Raw genomic sequence first — 21501 nt, forward strand, 5'->3', positions numbered from 1 at the left:
TGAAACTGGATGACAGAAACCACAACAGAGTCACAGTGAAGTCAGCCTGTCGCTGACTGGATGTCTCACATGTGGAGCCACGCTCAGTCATGATGTGAGTGTTAATACATCTGATTGTTTGGCCCCCAAGCCTGAGAGTTGGCCTTCAGTGACATCATCCCAAAGCTGGGGGCGGCTTATGCGCATTGATGTGTGCTTGTGGTCGCCGTCTCCCTCTCTCTCTCTCTCTCTCTCTCTCTCTCTCTCTCTCTCTCTCTCTCACTCCCTCTCTCTCTCTCTCTCTCTCTCTCTCTCTCTTGCTTGTGGCTGACATCTTTCAGGTCATTGGATGGTGCACTTTGAGGCTTTCAGATCAATAAAAGCACACTCGTATCAGTCGTTGTCCACCCGCAGCTGCTGAAACAAATTCTGCTTCTGTCTGTGGTTTTCTCACCTCGAACTTTAAATCAGATATTTAAAACAACAGTGATTTCTGCTGTGCTGTAGTTATGAATAAGCCAACTTTTATGACATAGTGAATTGTATCATCCTGTTTTAAAAGAATTCAGCATGTTGTTTTTAATTGGGACAGTTTTTGAACTTCCCTGTGCGTCTGACTTCAAGGTCTTGCTGCCTCAGACGAGAGATGTTGCGTAACAACTGGTTGCTGTGTTGGCAGACGAAGGCACAACGGTCAGCGTCTCGGCTATTTGAATTTAATAATGGCCTTGCCTTCATCCTTGTAGAGGTTTTTTGTGTCTTCTCCCTTTCATTGTTTCATTTTATTATGTTTACATGTGTGAGCGTAACTCCTACCAGGTTGCCATAAAACCACCAGTGTTTTCCGACTCTCTCTGTCCTTCCTCTGCCTCTGAAACCAGCCTCAATTTTTTGTCTGAGGGAAATAACAACGTGTGTTGGGTGTACTGTATTCCTTGTGACTCATATATGTCAAGAGAATATCACAAATGTATTCAGGCCTAAGCATTGCCTGCTTCGTTAGCAGCACCCTCACAATAACATAAGTTGATTGGCCCAAATAGAAGCGAAGGAATAAATTGGGGTCTTAGTCAAAACAATGAGTCAGAACAAGATGAGAAATTTGTTAGTAATTAGCAATTGACATTTTTACATAGTGGAAAATAAGCACAGAAGAATTGAAGAAAACAAAGTAAGTCAAACTGCACTAATGTGCAAAAAATAGCACGCTACTATTTTTTTTGCTGATGTCTAGCAGCTCCATCTATCCTCCCTCTATCCCTCCATCACTCCCCACCTCCCCAGACCTTCCCCCCTTCTGTCTTTGCAGTGACTGCAATCAGTCTGACTGCAGTGTGAGTCACGCAGGGAGCTTCTGTCTCAGTCAGACGCAGAGAGACGTGTACCCTCTTAGGACAACACTGTAGAGTCACCTGGGCAACAGTGTGTTTTCATTTTAACCTACTGTACAGTACACAGAGGTGAAGGTGGGTGCAGGTTGGGGGGGGGGGCACTGCAAAGGCAACGTCAGGACAGAGAGGAAAGGGCTAATCCTTTTTTAGTTGCAAATGCTGAGCTGCAGCTCAGCCGGACATGTCTGGCTTCAGAGGATGAACTTTGATGGGAAGAGAGAGAGTCGCAGGATGATTGAAGTTGAGATGGATGGGGTGCATGTGTGTGTCGTACTTGAACATGAGTTTAATATGATGTGTATGTGTGTGCTTTTCTTTGATGAGATGATGGATGAGGCCTTACTTCTCCACAGGGGTTTGATTAGTGGATATAACAGATTTTAGACCCTGTTTAACCCTGCTTAGCCCACAGTCTTAGATCAGCACTTTAGATGTAGACAGTCTTCATCCCCTCAAACTGGGGCGGTGGGTTGAGAGTCATGTATTCAGTCTGTGAAAGGTCCGTTTGACCACTTAATAGGCGATTTGTGAATGATTTGTAATCATTTGTGTCATCAGACTGATCTGCTGCTTAATACCTCTACCGTACTACATTTGGGAGACAAATATTGTACTCCACTACATTTATTTGAAAACTTTAGTCACTAGTTACTTTGCAGATTGCAATCAGAAAAAAGGCTGAATATAAGATCCGATAATTAGCCGACCCATAAAATAAATGAATAAATGTATGATTTTACTTTTACCTGTACTTTTGATACTTAAGTACATTTAATATCAGATACTTTAGACTTTGACTCAAGCACTATCTGTATGGGTGACTTTCACTTTTGTCAAAGTAATATTTTAATGATATCTTTACTTTTACTTCAGCATGACTTTTGGGTACTTTTTTACAAATTTGCTCCACTCCTGCTTTGAATGGCTGCATTACACTAAGTGATGTAATATTCTGAACTTACCAGACTGTTCTTGTTCTTGTTCTAATAATCATTATACCAATAGTGTTGATGATTATTTATCAAACGTCTCATACTCTTAATATCTCATACTCAATAGCCTTGCCTACAATATTGTATTTGGTCAAAAATGTCATAATATTTGATTTTGTTGACCAGTTCTAGCATTTTTAAGTGCTTTTTTGGAGATTTCCTATAGAGATTTGGAGATGTAGCCTAAAAATATCATTATTCTGTTTTAAGGCCTTATCACCCAGCCCTACCCCAAACTCAGCTCCTGTTTACTTATTGTTTCTATCTCTGGATGATAAATAGACATTTTTAAAGATTCTTTGTAAGCAGAAATGGTAGGATTATAATAAAAATCAATCAGAATCAATCAATGTTTTACTGATAACTGTTGAGCCATTATCATTAAGTTATTTTTGTTTGTATTTTAGTCCTGCACTGGTATAAATTATTATATTTAATGTCATTTCAAACAGTTAAAAACAAGATACCTAATGTACATTAAGTGGTTTACGTACACTACATGGCGTAGATGATGTACAGTATGGACAGTTGAGGGAAAAGATAAAAATGCCAAATGACAGGCTATGCTAAGCTACTGTATTTGTAATTGTTCCAGTAATGTTTGAATCTGATTCTTGAGTATGATCACAACCCAAAGCCTGATCTGCCCCTGTTCTGTCTCATGCCATGCTCCCCTCCTGTCAACCAAATGCTCAACTTGGCCTGTGAGTCTGTATTGACTTTGTCTGGCCATGTTTTGGAAGAGGGCAGCTTTTTAGCGCTTGACTTGGAGAGGTGAAGTAAGGGCAGTCTCCCTCTCTGTCTACAAATACCTTTATGATATAACTGAATTTCAGAGCTGCACAGCAGATGGCTCGAGTCAGGAATCTTGGTCCTGTTTTGAAGTCATGTATCAGAATAATCTTATTTAAACAATAGAACAGGGGCATCTTTGTGTATGAGTAATATATGTGAACACGAGTGACAAAAATATCTAAAAATATTCATGGCATAATAATGAAAGGGGCTCACATATACGATGCATAACATAGGGTAAGTATTAGATCATACACACAGGATTACTCACAATATACTCTGCAGTATTTCTACACTATCACTATCCAAATGCTGCGCTGTGAGGGGAAAAAATACACAAAATATGGAGTGTTTTTTGATGGATGGATATAATCTTATCTCTCTACGTTCCTTTTATGTCATGACAGGCAAACCTTAAGAAGATTTCCAATCTTTATCAGACCTATATTTTTCTGCCCTGTGACACATCAAGAGACTCACATTCATGCTTTGACATCTGCTTCACAGACAGTCCATTCACTGGCCAATAGATACAACTGATTAACTAATATGTCATATGTTAGATTACATTAGGTGTCTTTGATAGAAATAAACTCTTTCTGGTGACTCAAATTAGCATTCAGAGAGCTGAGACATTAATCAAATCAGGAAAACCCAAGAAAGCTGCAGCTGATCTTCTCATCCTCTTGCTGTCTTTGTTATTTATTTTGGGGGTTTCAGTACAGAGCTCCTGTACAGTATGTTCTCCCGTCGTGTCGTGGCTCGCCTTTGAAGTTGAGCACTTGCCAGCTACTTTGAGTGGCACTCACACTTGGTTTTTTGATGTTTCCAGGTAGTGTGGGTATTAGCTTTTAACTGAGGCAAGCCTCTCCTCTTCTGGAATCAGCTTACATTGTCAGTGGATAGCTGACAGTTTGGATGCGTTTATGTGGTGGGATTGTCTTTTTTTTCTCTTCTTTTAGCTACTTGAGGAATTTAAATGCTATCCCTTTTAGCCACAATAAGATACACTTACTGATTGTGTTGGTGCCATAAAGTGTCCCTTAATTCTAAGATTCATTTCAATTATTTCTTTTTTCCATTGTTTTAAAGTCGGCATAATTCACATTTTTGTTGCAACACGGAGTCTAATGTTCTCAGGGTCCTATATCCCCCAGATATATATCCAGATGGGTGACATACACAGACATTGAATGGTTTCATGACAATGAAAACGATGTTAATAAATTGAACACACTACGAGAATGATGGAGTCCAGAGACTAGGAGGTTTATGTTGTTTTTTTCATTATTAATTGTCACCCATCTGTATGCCATGGAAACTACCCTCGCAACATATAGGACTCTGGGAACACATACGCTCCCTTCAACCAATCAGCAATGAATTTAGAGAAAACTTTTGGGTTTAGGGACACTTGGGATCCTCTAACTAACAAAATCAGGGAGTGAATTTTAAAGGTCGAAGAGGAAAGTATGGAGTATTTAGGGGGTCAATTTGCAGAAAAAATGTATTAGTGTAATTTATTTATTTTATTTATTTATTTATTGGTGTATAATCTCCTGAAAATAGATTAATATATCCATTGAGTTGTTGTTACCTAAGAATGAGCCTTTTATATCTACAGAGGGAGCAGGTCCTCTTCCATGCAGTCCACCATGTACCTACAGGAGCCCAGAATGGACAAACCAAACCAGGCTAGAGAAGGATTATGCATTTTTAGTGGCCACCGTAGGTAGTCCTACGCACTCGAAAGGGGAAGGATGATCAGTTTGTTTCAATCTGCAACCTCACCGCTAGATGCCACAGAATTCTACACAGTGCACCTTTAAAAGACAGTAAAAATGGATATTTACCTATTGATGGGCACATTAGTTGTCAGAGGAATGAAACATGCATATGTCAAGCAAATTTTCTTTCATTTTTAATTATACATTATAAAGAGTATCATAAACGAATGTTTGTGCATTCAGTTTTAGTACAGAATGTTCTTTCAGTTATTGATCCATTTAATAAGAGAAATTGTGACCCCTCAAAACTATTCTATATTTGGTCTACCAAAAACTAAACTCTTGATACATGCTGAAAACCCAACACTGCATTACACTTAATACAGTTCCAGGGGTATTTGGATTGCGTGGGCTTCTTTTCTTATGCTCTCAATAACACAGATTCTCTGCGTTTGATCTCACAGCTGTCATGTCTTTCCTTTTATTACTAAATCGCATTACTAACTAATCTCCCTAACAGGTATGTCTTTGTTGTTTGTTGTTTGTTTTTCTTTCGCTGTGCTGCTACAGTCTCCAACCAAGTGGTACATGAAGCTTGTGCCTGTAAGTCAACTAATGAGTGCTACGCTCTTTCATCTGTGTATCCATAGTGACCGTCTCCACTCCCTCCTCCCTCCCACCTCTCTCTGTCTTGATTGCCATCCATTTTATCGCACGTGTGCATCAACCTGTGACTTCGCTGTTACATAAACACATCTTTTCTTTCTCCTCCCGTGTTTAGACTAACAAGTGTTCCCTTGTGCTGCATCCATGTGATTTACTGTACAGCGAGAAAAGAGAAGAGTAGAGTTTTTGCTAATGTGAAGGTCCTTGACAGAAGAACTAGACACCCTTGGGGAATCACTGAAGAGGTCCCAGGGGATTAGATAAAAAAAAAATGTTATTAGAATTTCATTTCAGAGACGGGATGTCTGCGAGCAATTGGCATTAAATTGTTTCAGAGTACCAGTGCCAGTTCTCACTGTAGGCCTGCCTGTAACATCCACTCTTTTCACCTCAAACATTACTGTATGTGTTTTTAATAAAAAGTCATTTATATTCATGTCACTGGGCTGCACTCAGATACTGGACAGGATAGTTTGACAGTTTTTCACGAAGAATGCTGTTTGTAAAAACTCAGTGTTTAAACTAGTTGAAAATGCTCAACATGTAGAGAATAATAATTTGGTATTATACTACAAGAGCTAAGATGATAAAAAATAATCAGTGAGTTACCTCAGTGGTAACCATAGTCACCATAGTGGGCTTTGTCGTCTCTCAGTGGGCTCAGTGTGATTGTTTTTTTCTCAAACAATTTAAAGCTTTTAGTACACATGCTCCAGAACAATTCAATTACCTTCATACATGAGTAAAACTAATGAAGCCTTGATGAGTTCCTGCTTTAAAGACAAAATAAAGACACAGCTGTTGTGATGGCTGCACCATTAAACATGACTAATTTTATAGCTGTACTTAATGATTAAAAACAACAGGACGGGTCTGGCCCAGTAGGTACTGTACTTTAGATGTAGGCAGGGTGATGTTTCACGATGCTTTTAATTTATAGTTGTGTATTTTATGTTCTGCAGGCTCGCTACAGGAAGGAGCAGGCCTCGACCCAGCCGGTTCCATGGATCCCCCCGGTGGACAATCTGCTGAAAGACAGCACAGACGGCTCGGCCCTCGGTGCTCTGCTGCACTTCTACTGCCCTCAGCTGCTACAATTGGATGGTAAGGAGCATGTTGGTGTTAGCTGAAGTAGAGTTTGTGTGTTTGTGTGTTAGGGTAAGACGTCTGCAACAAAGCACAAGGTGACCGTGACTTATCGGCAGGAGTTTAGGAGCTCTGTTGACCATTAAGCAGTTTCTGCTTCTGCTGAAATGGTAAACATCTGTTTTCAGAAAGGATTTTAACTCCATGATATAAATGCTCATATTCAAACCAAATATATGCATAAGAATTCTCTTTTTTTTCTTATAGCATTTGTTTTTATCACTCTTACATTTTCAGAGTAGAAAAACAAATCTGAACAGACAAGTTACAGTATTTGGGGAGGTGTTTGTGCCATTTTGTCCCCTGCCTGTGAATGGCTCATTCACCAGATCAAAGATCAGTCACCAACAAAAGTTGTAACACACTCACATCACATTGCTGATAAAGTATGTTGATAACAGGCCCAACAAACACACATATTCACACACAAGCATTCAATTGACCTGAAAACATCACTGAAACAAAACATCAATCACTCAACACTTTTAACACCTTAAATGTTAGAACACACAGCTCCACCCACAGCTTGATGACATGCAACCAACTGTCATGATTTGGTCAGTCAATCACAAACTTTTGTCGGCAGTTCCTTCCTAAAAGCTCCTCTACACACACACTGAAGCCACCTCTGAAAGTCTCTGAGGTGCGTGTTAAAACCAGAACCCCTTCAGTCATCAAATTCATCCTGACGTCACTCTGACACCTGATGGCTCCCTCTGCCCTCCCAGATGTATGTCTGAAGGAGAACATGACGCTGGCTGATCGCCTATACAACCTGCAGCTCATACAGGACTTCTGCAAAGACAACCTGAACAGCTGCTGCCACTTCAGCCTGGAGGACATGCTCTACGCCTCCTCCGCCATCAAGGTACTGCTACAACCTGGCTGCATTCATGTCGTTTTATTTCAAAAATGAGATATTTGCTACTCCAGTTCACTTCACCCTGTGGTGCTTGTAAAGTTTAGTCAGCAGCAGGTCACTGCAAGTTTGGAGCCTCTATTTTTTATTTTTTATTTAATTAATAAGAAATTATATTTGGGAAATTACATTTTTAATTGTCCCTGTATTAGAGTGTGTGTTTTGAAAGGCTATTAGTTTTTGTAAATTTAACTTTCAGTTCTTTCTAGGCTCAGAGAATAGCAATCTCTGGAGTGATTTGATGCTTGTGTTGTGATGCTGAATCTGTGGTGTCCAAAGCTTCTCTGCAAAACCGGTTATCCACTCTTAAATTGCTTTTACACTTGGTGTGTAACAGTCTTTGCAGTCTGGGAGAAATATCTGGTGGAATATAAACTGCTGAACTCCTGATTTGTTGAAACAGAACTTTTAAAATGTACCGAGTCCATGCCAGCAGAGAGTAGAAAACCCACCATGGCCGTTAACATAAAATCCAAGGAAGTGGTTGTTTTCTTTTTTTTTTTAAAACCTAAGAATACCGTCAGGTCTTAGTTTCCACATTTACAAAATCAACAAATGAAAATGTTGAGTTATATTTAAGTTAATTATCGTTTCCTTAAGCGGTTACAAATCCTGTACGTGTTAATTCATTCATGAGTTTTTCAAGGAAACAGATTAGAAAACCATACGGTGTGGTGTCCAGTGAGGGAGGCTAAATGAAATAGGAGAAACAAGCAGCTCTGTCAGCCAGTGTGGTGAGTCATGCTGTGGAAAAACCATTCAATCCAAGCTAGCTGTCTTCACCAACCACAAGCATGGAGAGCTGCACTCACCCTGCTCTCCCAACATGTCTGCATATATTTTTTCATTCTTTCCTCACACACTCCTCTCTTGTCTCTCTTTATTAATTTCCTTCTTTAATTTGCTTTTAATTTTCTTTTCTCCCTTTTCTAATTTCCTTGTCCATTTTTTCTTTCTTTCTTTCTTTCTGTCTTTCATCCTTTCTTTTTTGCTTCACTTTATGTTTTAATTTCTCTGTTCTCAATCAGTCATTTTCTTTCTCTCGCTTTCTCTCACTGACGCACTCCTTTTCTCTCTATTACTCACAGCCTGGTCCTCTGTTCATTCTGACACCTCTCTTCTCATGCCAATATCACTTCTGTATGTGTATGTGTGTGTGGTATCAAGGTTGTCAGCTGCTGATGTGAGATTATTGATTGCAGTTTCTTTGTATATAAATGTGTGATGCTGCAGGAGTTCATCTGTCAGAGGAATAGGTTGGGTACAGTAAACATCACTTCCGCACCTACCTTTCTTTCTCTCTCAATAAAAAACAGGTGTATACGCCTAGTGTATAGAGATCAAACAGGTGACAGTATTATCAGAAGGCTTTAAACAGTCGAGGGTGTTGTTTTTACAAGTTGGTCAAAGCCACTACTGGTTGTTAACAGCTCTGATTCTCGTCCTTATGGTTCTATTATTCCCTTTTTTGCTCAAAATTAGTGTTGCGATACATCCTTAATGAGAAACAAAGTCTTACGTTGGAGAAACACATGCTATATGTATGCACCAGAGCATGTGCAATACGAATATTATATTTCTGTAAAAGGTCTACTTTGGTTCCATAACAAATAGTTCTATGTGTTTAGTTGTGTTCATGTATGTATTTTTGTCTGTGCAGAAAGCCTTTTCATAAAATAGGCACAGTGGCTACTAGAGGCCACAATTCCCACAACTTCCTCAAATAGCAACTCCCACTCTCCTGCCACATGAAAAGGCACCATAACTGCCACCATAAAGGCAGCGCACTACTATTTTTCTGGTGGTTTGGTGTAACTTTGTGTCCGTTCCGTCTGCTGTTTTTTTGTGTTTGTCCCTGATGTGTCCATCTCAGTGAGTTTTGCCTGAGAGCTGCATAAGCAGTAGGAAAAAAAAGAAAAGGTGATGTGTCTGGATGACATTGACTCTGCCTCAGCATGTCCTCTGACTGAGAAACGTTGTTCTCAGCAGAGACTGAACACATAGGTCACTGAAAGGACAGACGTCAGTAAACTAAAAATCAGCTTTCAAGCTACCTTAAACTTAAAAACATGCTGTTTACAGTGCAGCTGGAGATGTTTCCATCCTGCTTTTAAGAGCATTTTATACACACTAAATCAAATATATTAGCCGGCTGTGTTGAATTGATTACATGGACTTTTTGGACACTGATAAAAGACTTGGAAATGATCGTTCTTTATATACAGTAAATGGAATTGGTTCTTGCTATTGCAAGCGCTATTTGTCAGAAATATGGATATTTGTACTAATATTAAAGTTATATATCTAAAACATGATAAATCAGGGATAAAGCAATAATTTCCACATCATTCATCTCGCACTCTCAGCAGCCCAGAGCTCAAACACATCGACGAAACACACAGCATCAAAAAAGAAATAATTGAGTCCTGTGAACCAGCCAGTAGCCATATTTTGCTGACACTGATTTCACGAGGGATAAAAAAAATATCCCAGCGGGGAAGAGTTATTGCCTGAGAGCAGCAGTGCAGCCAGAACTGCACACAGAACCAGTTAGATTCAGTAACCTTGACCCAGTTTCCAGGCAGTCACACCCTCAGTAGCTGTACGCCGTGGCCCGTCATACTAATGGAGACTTTATTATAGAGATCGAGCCGAGATGTTTAACAGGGAGGGGGAGTGAAAGAGGTGTTGATGTGGAAGAAAATGGAAAGAGGAGAAGAGAGATGAGGAGGAGCGATAACACTTACACCAACAGACAGTTCGAAACAGTTAGAGAGGAGATGGAAGAGACTAATGGAGGGACAGAGTCTTTGGGGAACTTGACGATGTGTTTAAACGTGCCCAAGTGTTCCTGTGCTAATCCCTCCATCTAATCCCTGGTTTAAATTTTCCATTTAGAATAAAGAACATAAAGTAAGACAGAGGGCAATCTCTCAGTTGTGATTGAACCACATGGATATTTTGGACAAAAATAAACAAAATGCAACTAATGTATTTTTTTTATTATTAATAAATCTGCAGATTTCTTGTCTGAAAAATGCCCATTATAATTTGTCAGAGCCAAACACAACGTATTGAACTCTGTTCTTTTGTCCAACTGACTGACAGAAATTACAATCACTCAAGTATCAAAGTATCAAATACATTTTGTATCGATCAACTTACTGACAAACAGACTCACTGTTATGAATGAATGTTAATACAAATTGTTAATTGTGAGATAGAGGTCATAAATTCGACTGCTTGGCTGAGCAGCATTCACATGGAGGACATCATGGCACAGTAATGGAAAGCAAGACCTGACAAGTTTTAAATGAGATACCTCAGCTCAGGTTAAAAACGAGGGTGTGAGACTTTCATAGATATTTATCAGTTAGCCAGAGAAATCAGTCTGTATGCGCAGAAAATTGGAATTGAGCCTGAAGCTTCTCGGCCTGAACATTTGACAGCTGAGTGAGTGTCTCCATGCCCTCACACACACACACACACACACACACACACACGCTCCAGTCTGTGTGACATCCCCGTGTCAGATTCCATGTGCCTCTTTTTGGTTAAATATGTAGAGCGTTAAAGGCCTGTTCCCTTCACTCTGAAGATACCACAAGACATGCAATGAAAGTCGACATAAAACACAACATTTTGTACATTTGATGAAGACAGAATTATTCTCCATTATATACAGTGGGTCTCTATAAAGAGACAATAGACTCGCCTCTGGTACCCAACCCCCAATGCCATAGAAAACACACATTACTCAGGGCTATTCATTCCTAATGGACACCAGGCTTGTAAATCACGTCAACCCACTCCCATTTACCGACTCTTCATTTAATTAATTTACAGCACATCTAAATTACCATCTGTGGATGCAACAAGGAGAAATGAAATTCACCAGCTCTGGGCTTTTACCAGCTTCTTTTTTTTTTTACTGGAAGGTTTGTAGCAGACATGCTGAGGTTGCCCTGAGGAAGGCAATTAACACTCTTTCTGTAATTCATAAGCTGCCTCTCCAGCATGGCTTTCAGTCTGTTGATCATTTGTCATCATTTGATGTCAGCAATGAAGAACTGACTGTATGTTTTTCAAGTGTGTAGCTATATTAAACGCAGTCTGGGTTCTCTGTTTGATTTACAGAATTACACTGTATTCGAGTCATTAGTTTGAGTTATTGGCATTGAGCAGGTAAAGAGTGCGAGGATCTTGTGATGCTCAAGTAATGATTGGTCTTTTCAGTGTCATATCCTTTCATCAATTTGTTCACTAAGTTCCTTACTTAATGTGTTGGTGTCTCAGTGTGTGGCCACTGCAGACATTTAAGCATGGAAGAAAATTCTTGTTCTAGATTTTGTTTTTTATCATTAGTAATGTAGTGCAAGCCCAGGGTTTTCAGTGGGCATTTCAGGGCAGCCTGATAAACTTGGCAGAAAATCAAGACAGTGGCTTTTCCAAGTTGGAGTGAGCTTGACTTTCTGTGTGTTTGGCTGTAGGACCTAGATCCTTTAATCAACCCTCTTGCCCAGTGATTCTTGACATTAATGCTTAGTGAAGGCTCAGTGTGTGTCTGCGCTTAGTGTCCTGCTGAGTTGGTTAATGTACAGTAATTTGTGTGGTGTCCAGCTTTGTGCTTTTATGCATTCAAACCTTAAACATTGCCAGTGCATTTGAATGTTACATAGGTCATGTGCAAGTGTGTGCATGTGCAGTACGTGCATGGTGGGCTGTTCAAACCCATTTCTGTAGAGTGGATTAGCTCAGTCTACCCCCACCTCCCTCAACCCCGAGCTCTCTTCGAGTAATCACCAATCAGGTCCCTGTTTTCATCCTGAGAGTGACACATGCTCAAATCTCCAGCAAACAGATCTGGCAACACTGCAGACCTGGCGAGGGAGTAATGCCATTCTGTGGGGAGCTAGGCGGAGTGGTGGTGCGGCGGTTGGTTGTTTGGGGATCTGTGTGAGTGTGTGCGACTGCTGACTGGTGGTATTAAGCGATAACACTCACACCTGGTGTGTCAGTAGTAGTCAGAAGGACAGATGGGGAGAGAGAAGTCAGGCTGGGCTCTCTGCCACAAATCTCGGCCGGGCGGACCATAGGAGATCTTTGTCTCTTTTTATTTATTTCTTCTTTTATTCGTTCCTCGAGAAATGCTTCACATGCTGTGAACACACCTAAAGGTAACCAGCAATTTGGTATTTGACTAGCTGTTTGTTAGTATTTCTATGCTAAAGAGCTTTTAAACCACAGAGTTGTGAGAAGGGCAAATGTAACTCAAAACATAGCTTGAAAAAGCTTAACATTTTTTATTGACTGATTGAGGAAAACTTGTAGTAAGCAACTGTTCAGTTTGCATGTAAATATTCAATATTTGTCTATTGTGCTTTAATTAGTTTGGAACTTTGGTTACCATGTGCACTACAGTTTCTCACACCTAGCTTCTGTCTCAGCATCACACCTTTCCAAGCATGTAAAGTACAAAAGAGTCCAAAAAAAAAAAGGTAAAATGCTGCAGTAACACCCAGGGGAAACCACTGCTACTGGTGTTAATTGCCTGTGCCCCTCCTGCTGTGCTTTTGGGCTGCAGTTGGGGGGGCTTAAGGGGTATATGCGTGATGTCTGTATGTGTGTGTGGGCATGGTAGAGCAAAATGTTGCTGATCAAGTGAATCAGGTATCTTTAGAGCTGAGCCATGCAGCATTGTCTTTGTCTGGAGACCATAGAGTGAGGGTGGGGAGGGGGCGTGTTTCCTCAAGGTCGTCCCTGCTTCACCGCACTCGTTTTGCATATGTATGTGTGTGTGTGTGTGTGTGCACATATGCATGTGTGAGTGAGTGCCGGCATGTTCCCTGCAAAAAATGCTCAGTCGGACATGATAATTGATTAAATATTGATTCATGAAATATGTCAACATGGGCAAAAAAACTGCCTGAGCTGGATTCAATTTAAAATGCGAAATAACTAGTTTTTGATGAGGGGAGTTTGACTTTGCTTTGTTTCGTGATGACACTAATTTAAAATGTGTTTAAAAAGTTTTTTTAAGCTCATAATAGCACACATCTTTACTCATTAAAATGCAGTGTTTGGACTGAATATGAAGCTGAATAAATGTTTCCAGTGTCAATCATACTGGTTAAACCATGTGGTATTTTGAGTATTGTCTATTGAATGCTACATGTTTTACCTCTGTCACAGTGCAGAACAACCAACCAGAACAAGTGAGATGTATGGTCCATAATTTATTTTTTCTTTTTTTCTTTGTTGAAGTTAAAAAACAACTGTTACATTGAGAAAATGTAACACTGATGGGAATGATTTTGTTAGATGATGTTTTGCAGTGCAGCGTCCTCAAGCAGTTTGACCTCCCACTGTATGTTGGCCTGATTTAGGCATGGACATGACCTGGCACAGCAGTGCCAAAGATCCCTTCAACTATTCTCTAATTCAGGTTGACTGGTGGATTGAATGCTGGTGATTGAGAACGGAAAAAAATAGCTGACCTCTATTTTACAAATTAGGTTAATGCCTTAATCACTCCTCTCTACTAACACAGGTACTATTGACGTTATTATGTAAGTGGAAGATTAGCTCATCTGTGGAAAGCCATGATGTTGGTTACATTACTTCAGCTAACAAAAGTTATTACTTTGTGAAAAGCCTGACTCTAAATGAGTAATATTTATTTTACTTCAATGTCACTCATTTTTAGAATATTCCTTGCTGAAAAGGATGATGAATTTACTGCAGATCCACTTGTAAATTACTCCACTGGAGCTTGAACTATGAAGCATCTTTTTCTTAAGAGGATACTCTGTGAAATGGAGCAAGTTTGGTGAATTATTTATGTGCAGACTGGAAGATAAACTAACACTGGTCACGTCAGGTTCTCTGTAGGGGTTAAGAGAGACACCTGCTGGAGAAATAGATACAATGCACTTGTATTGCAGGTGATATTGTGGATAAAGTGACAACAGGAAATACATAGAATTGGTTCACTGTAACATCATTGTGCTGAGTGATTTTTTTGTTCTCCAATCCCATGTCTTTAATCTTTTCTTGTTTTTATATTTCCACAGAATAACTACCTGGTGTTCATGGCAGAGCTGTTTTGGTGGTTTGAGGTGGTCAAGCCGTCTTTTGTGAAACCAAGATTGCTGGACAACGAAAACACAGGCAAGTCTTAAATTCAGACCTTAAGACAGCATTCATGGTAGCAATAGCAACTGTAATGTCAGGTGTAGGAAGTGGAAGTGGTTGTGTCTATTGTGAAAGCATAGTCTGATCATACGTCTCTATTGTGTCACCTCAGATCCTTCATCCTTGTTGAAGAATATGCCATTCATCCCCATCTCCAAGGCAACCAAGAGAAGCTTCATGGAAAGACCTCCAAGTCCTGAAAGACCAAGGTATGTTGGTACAAATTATGGTCTTCGATGTGAAATGTGAATTTCGTGTGATAGGTCACTGCAAGTTAAGTGAGGCTGCTGGTGTTGGCTAGTAGTTAACAGGTGTGAATATGTGGGACTGATTAAGCCAAATAAGATCAGCTTTGTACAGCAAAAACATTATCTGGATACACTGAAGCTAAAAAGTACGGAAGCCTTAAAGGGCCATGCTTTCATACATTTTATTTCCTCTGTTTTCCCGTGATAACAAATTAATTTCATTTGTTTTCTCGAGATCTCGAGTTATTATTTGGAAATAACAACTGCCGTTTTCCCGAGATAACGAGATAATTTTCTCAAGATCTCGAGATAATGAAACTTTGTTTTCCCGAGATAACGATATAATTAATTTGAGATCTCGAGATAATGACTGTGATATGATAGGCCTGAGATTATGGAGACGCCTGGGACCTCGTAGCTGGTCAGCTATGTAGTTAACGACGACATCAGGCTCACTTAGATTGCGCCACCGATATAGCTGAAGCCTTGCTAACCATCTTTTTAGATTATGCACGCTAATGTGTATATTATCTGTAATAGCAAGGCATAATGCTATTTCAGCCTGTGTCAGGCCTTGATTGAAAAGATATGTGACGCAGTGATCGATATGCTCCTGCTCCTCTGACATTGATACACTGAATGATGTTTCCTGCAATGATTTAATACGAAAGCCCTAAAGGGCCATGCATTCATACATTTTGTTTCCTCCTTATCTCGAAATAACAACTGCCGTTTTTCCAGAGATAATGATATAATTAATTCGAGATCTCGAGAAAACAAAACGATAGTGTAGTATATTAAATCATTGCAGGAAACATCCTTCAGTGTAGCAATGTCAGAGGAGCAGGAGCATATCGATCACCGCGTCACATATCTTTTCAATCAAGGCCTGACACAGGCTGAAATAGCATTATACCTTGCTATTACAGATAATATACACATTAGTGTGCGTAATCTAAAAAGACGGTTAGCAAGGCTTCAGCTATATCGGCGGCGCAATCTAAGTGAGCCTGATGTCGTCGTTAACTACATAGCTGACCAGCTACGAGGTCCCGGGCGTCTCCATAATCTCAGGCCTATCATATCACAGTCATTATCTCGAGATCTCGAATTAATTATATCGTTATCTCGGGAAAACAAAGTTTCGTTATCTCGAGATCTCGAGAAAAATATCTTGTTATCTCGGGAAAACGGCAGTTGTTATTTCGAGATAATAACTCGAGATCTCGAGAAAACAGATGAAATTATCTCATTATCACGGGAAAACGGAGGAAATAAAATGTATGAATGCATGGCCCTTTAAGGCTTCTGTAAAAAAGGACAATGAAAATGTACAGTATATTATAATGTATCACATCTCTAATTTTTCTCTCTCATTCTCCAGTTTGCCCCTCCGACCTCAGCCTCGAAACTCAGGTGATTTTTATTTATTTATTTATTCGTTTTACCAAAATTGTAGTATTAGGTATGCATATCAAAATATGATGGCTTGTGGGTACAACAACTTCTGCTTTGACTCTGACTGTGCTTACTTGTGTCATCCAGGAGAGATCAAGAGGTCAACCTCAATGTCCTTTGTCGATGGCAACCTCGGCACTTGGCCCAAAGAGAAACGGTTAGTAGTACTGCAGTCCTGTTCATGTGCTGCTCATTTAAAGAATCCAATCCCCAAGAGAATTAATTAAGATTAAGAAAAGCATATTGTGATGCTGCCAAATCTCTTGCCTCTTCCCTCAAATAACCCTTTACAGTTTGTTAGAAATTCTAAAAAGTATCTGAAGATGTATTTATAGTTTCTTTTTGTTTTTTCCGTTAAGGTCTGGGCCTTATGGAGTGTCTTTTGACATCCCCTTTGACAAAGAGGACTCTGCTCCCGGCCCTCTTTCCTCCATGCGTGGCATGGTCAGGTCCGTCAGCACTGATGATGGTTCTGGCTTCAAAGTCCAACATTTGCCTCGAGGAATGAAGCGTAACCTGTCCTTCCAGCCAGTGAACGGTCAGAGTGTTGGCATTGAGGAGGAAGGCTGCCCAGACAGCCTGGCTGGCATGGAGCCTGACATGCGAGCATACCCCAACGGACATGGAAGTGTCATGGCAACAACTCCCTCCATGGAGGAAGCCCTCCAGATTATCCACAGCCCAAGTAGGCCGCCAGTGGAGGGGATAAACAGTGGTTTCTTTCTGCACAGTCAGGGCCACGGGGCTGGTGTTGGTAGCTTGGAGCCAGTGTCAGAGTTGGACTCCAAAGGGCCTCAGAGCACCACAGACACCACCGAGGTGGACACTGGCATCCATATTCAAACAGAAGACATGCTGGATGAGGACTCCTCTCTGAAGGACTGCTCTGTGAACATGGACCTGGATATGGACACGCCAAGCCCCTGTCCGAGCAATCAGAGCAGATCCCCCTCAGGAGTGAAGATGACCAGCTTTGCCGAACAGAAGCTGAAGAAGCACACTCCATCAGCGCCAGACTCAGGGAGGTGCAGCAGCAGCTCCCTCAAGACCACTCCTGAGGGCTCTGAGTTCGGCCTCCCATTATCTGTCTCCTGGGCCCCAACCCCTGAGCACAGCCCCATCCATCAACAAACCACACCAACCGTAACGGCTCAAGCATCGCCCACACCTATACAACTTCCACCCAATGATCCTGCTCAGGTCATGGCCACAGAGATGGTACAGTTGAGAATGAGGCTGGAAGAGAAACGTAAAGCCATTGAAGCACAGAAGAAGAAAGTGGAGGCCGCTTTTACGAGGCATCGGCAAAAGATGGGTCACTCAGCATTTCTCAATGTGGTGAAGAGAAAAGGAGATGGGGCTGCTAGTGGAGAGGAAGGAGGAAAAACTGCAGGAGAAGGCAAGGTGGCAAGCACAAGTCCCACCTTCAAATTTGGAAGGAGCAAGGCAGACACACCTGATGGGGCAGAGCAAAGCAGCACAGGTTCCTGTTGGACAAAGTCACCAGGTGCAGGGGAGGAAGGTGGGCAGGCTCATGCTCAGCTGACGGAGGTAGATCTCACTGAGTATACGCGTTCTATTGAGAAACTGAATCATTCATTAGCCTTCCTTCAGACCGAGATGCAGCGACTGGCTCAGCAGCAGGAAGTGATCATGGCCATGAGGGAGCAACAGCATCAGCAGGCGTGGGTCATCCCTCCCCCTCATACAAACCCATCACCACAAAAACACAGCAGAGCTGGAGCTGTTGCTCGATCCTCAGGACCCTCTTCCCCTGCTGACTCTCCTCGCTCCACCCACCGTTCTCCAACCAGCATCAAACGCAAATCCGCCTCTTTCCACTCACGTAATCCTCGCACCGCTCGTCCCAGCGAGCTAAAGCTTGCCCCTTACAATCGAGTGCTTACTGCACCTCAATCTGTCGATAGCATCCCCAGGCTACGGAGATTTTCTCCCTGCCAGCCCTTGGCAAGTTCCTTTGTTTACATGCAGGAGAAACCAGCAACCGCCAATACAGCAACAGTAGCCTCAGATGGAGATAAAAACAAGGAGACAGAGTCACTTCTTTCGCCAGAGAGGGAACTTGCCAGTATATGTGTAGCCAACTCACCCCCCAGCTCCCCCAAGAGCAAAAGAGAGCAAACCCAGGAAAGCCAATCCAAGATCACTGACACAGAAACAGATGAGCAGAAAAATCAGAAGTCAGTTGCAGACCTCAAACCTACTCAGTCTTCATTTCCTGAGGTTCTGGCACACCCTGTGGTAGAGACCTTCACAGTGACACCTACAGAGATTCCTTCACAGCCAGAAGCTTCAGGCCAAGCCAAGAGCAGCTTGATTGAGGTTCCTCTGTCAGTCGTGAAGCCGATGGAGGATCTGACACTTGATGATGGTTTGGAGACGCAGCAGGATAACGTGGACGGCTCGGATTACGAACAGAAGATGTGTCGTGGTTTCTTCTTCAAGGTAGGCTGTGGATTCAAAGAACTGTCACCATATGATACAAAGAACAACTGAAATTCCTTTTCGCTTTTATTCATCTGACCATTGTCTATATTTGTTAGCACTATCTCTCGTTATCATGAAGAAAGTTGATCGAAATCTTATCAGTTGATGTTTCTTTTTATAAAAAGGGACAAACATTATTTGCCTCCAGTGGGAGATTTGTTTTGGATTATGCCCTGGGACCTAAGTGTGAAGTCAACACGTAAACAACGCAGGCAATAAGACCATCAATCATAAAAGAACAGCAGAACAAAGAACCAGCAGCATAAATCATAAAAACCACAGCATGCAGAGTCAGTGTAACTGGAAACCTTAAAATGCAGTGGAGCAGCTGTTAAAAAAAGGGTAATCACATTTGAACCTGGGGCAGCCATGTTTGTTCCTAACACAAGGCAATGAATGGTTCAGGAAGCATGCCGGCCGAGAAGAGCATCATCTTCCCATTTATAGGTTGTAAGATAGCTCGCTATCTGCAGCCTGGGCTTCGATGTAGGTCATAAAACTGGGGCTGTTGTGAATAATTCAGGCACAGCTGTGGAAATGTGGGCTTACAGAAGGGTTGAATAGAGTGTGAGGGTGTATGCTGAGGGATGTGCACATTAAAACTCTAAATGGTGCTGATTTGTACTCAGGTGTGCCTTTGTTAGAAACAGCTGAATTCAATTTGATTTTGTGGTGTTGTAAAAGCACGATTTTACAATATTTCACCCTACCCCTTCTGGCCCAGAAACTCTTCTCTGTTGCTTCTGCCTGCCTTTTTCTGTCACATTAATTTACACAAAGGAGAGTTGACCTTTCAAATTAACAGTTCAAGTTTGGGATTATCGAATTCATTGTATCAGATTAGATGAGTAAAGAGATTTAAGGGGTACTACACACTAATAATGCTCAGCTCTGCCTCTTCTTTAGTTTCACTACTGTTGAAGGTCAGCAGTGAATAGCAACAACAAAACAGTGATGAATAATATTCACTAAACGTTTAGTGGATTTTCATTCTGGTTAGCACACACTTTACCTCAAACGGTGGGAGTTGGCTGACTATGTTCACTTTGCGACTCAGGAGGATGGAAAGGCAGAGGAGAACATGGCTCAGAAGAGGGCTGCGCTGTTGGAGAAAAGGATGAGGAGGGAGAAGGAGACCCAGCAGAAGAAGATGCAGCTGGAGGCTGAGTTGGAGCAGAAGAAGGAGGAAGCTCGGTATGTTGACACATCTGGAAAATAAGTCCAAACACATTCTCAGAGCACACAGGTATAGGAACACAGTGTTGTGTGCTCCTTCCTTTAGTCTGACAAAAGTCAATTTATTTTGTAGTTTCTTTCTTTCTTTCTTTCTTTCTTCATTCTGTTTGTTATATCAAATCTTAAAACAAGACATAGAAATTGGATCACTCTTATCAGCACAATTATTAGCAAGTTAATTTACATCATCTGAATGGAAATAAAGTTTGACCACAGTGCCAGAGGTTTCATACAACAGTTTATACTTGTTTTCTATATTTTTTGTAGTAAGTAATTACTACATTGATCAGAAAACCCCACTGCACTGACTTCCACCCCTTTGTTCTGTCTGCTCAGACTGAAAGCAGAGGAGGAGCGCCTCAGGAAGGAGGAGGACAAAGCTAGGAGGGAGTTCATCAAGCAGGAATATCTCAGGCGGAAGCAGCTAAAACTGATGCAGGACATGGACACTGTCATCAAACCTCGGCCAGCCGGAGGCGCCAAGCAGAGGCGAGGCCGGCCCAAGTCCATCCATCGTGACAGCATGGACTCACCAAAAACCCCTGTCAGAGCTGCCACAGGTAACCATGGTAGCAGCCTCCTCTCAGAGAGGCTGAGGTCATCCCATCTGTCAAGTCTGTGTTCTGCTGCCACTTTGCTTTGTGCCACTTGAGAATGTGGTATTACACAGATTATTCTTATTTTATGGACAAAAATCAAAGTATTTATCTAATTTGATCAATTTAGAGCAGAAATATAACCTGATACACTTGAGGAGCAATGCAGCACTTTTGTGTGTTTGTCTATGTTTTTATATGTCAAATAAATTAAGCAATATCTAATGTGTATAACTACATATTCTGCAGGCTGCATTGCTCTGTGACAGGATTTCCACAAAACACAGTGGACAGCCTGGTGTTGTTGTTTAACATCGTGTCGTGCTGTGCCGCATCTCATCCTCACATCCAGGTTCACGCCAACGTGTCTTTTCAGTTTCCAGCTTGTCCCTCGCTTCCCTCACCCTGGGAGACAGCGACAGCGTTCACTCTGACAAGAGATCGCCAAGGTGAGATGTTTTTACAAGTTCATAACTAACTGCTGGTGAAATGCAATTAAAAAAAAATACATGGTTTCAGTGTAGCCTTTATTGTAAATTGAAGTTTGATTTTTTTCTGGGGTCTAAGGAATATAGTAATGGAGTATGTTTAGTAAAACATGATAATTGTGAAAACCGCTTTGCATTCATGCCAGTTTGTAGGAGAA

The 21501-nt window shown here is 41.3% G+C and overlaps 1 protein-coding gene across 3 annotated transcripts in view; it reads left to right on the forward strand.

Annotated features, from left to right (window-relative positions):
- Nucleotides 1–21501, forward strand: part of camsap2a (calmodulin regulated spectrin-associated protein family, member 2a) — a 55588-nt gene that overhangs the window by 28739 nt on the left and 5348 nt on the right. The window contains exons 5-15 of one of the 3 annotated variants that reach the window (XM_084356042.1): nt 5455–5487; nt 6513–6654; nt 7425–7564; nt 14689–14785; nt 14922–15018; nt 16442–16473; nt 16603–16672; nt 16875–18981; nt 20081–20217; nt 20596–20819; nt 21208–21304. In XM_084356042.1, coding sequence (XP_084212168.1) covers nt 5455–5487; nt 6513–6654; nt 7425–7564; nt 14689–14785; nt 14922–15018; nt 16442–16473; nt 16603–16672; nt 16875–18981; nt 20081–20217; nt 20596–20819; nt 21208–21304 — 3176 coding nt within the window. The remainder of the gene's footprint in view (nt 1–5454; nt 5488–6512; nt 6655–7424; nt 7565–14688; nt 14786–14921; nt 15019–16441; nt 16474–16602; nt 16673–16874; nt 18982–20080; nt 20218–20595; nt 20820–21207; nt 21305–21501) is intronic. The other 2 variants (XM_084356043.1, XM_084356044.1) reach the window with 2 other exon arrangements.

Source organism: Pagrus pagrus, assembly GCF_965226575.1.
Source record: "Pagrus pagrus genome assembly, chromosome: 6".
Taxonomy (NCBI): Eukaryota; Metazoa; Chordata; class Actinopteri; order Spariformes; family Sparidae; genus Pagrus; species Pagrus pagrus.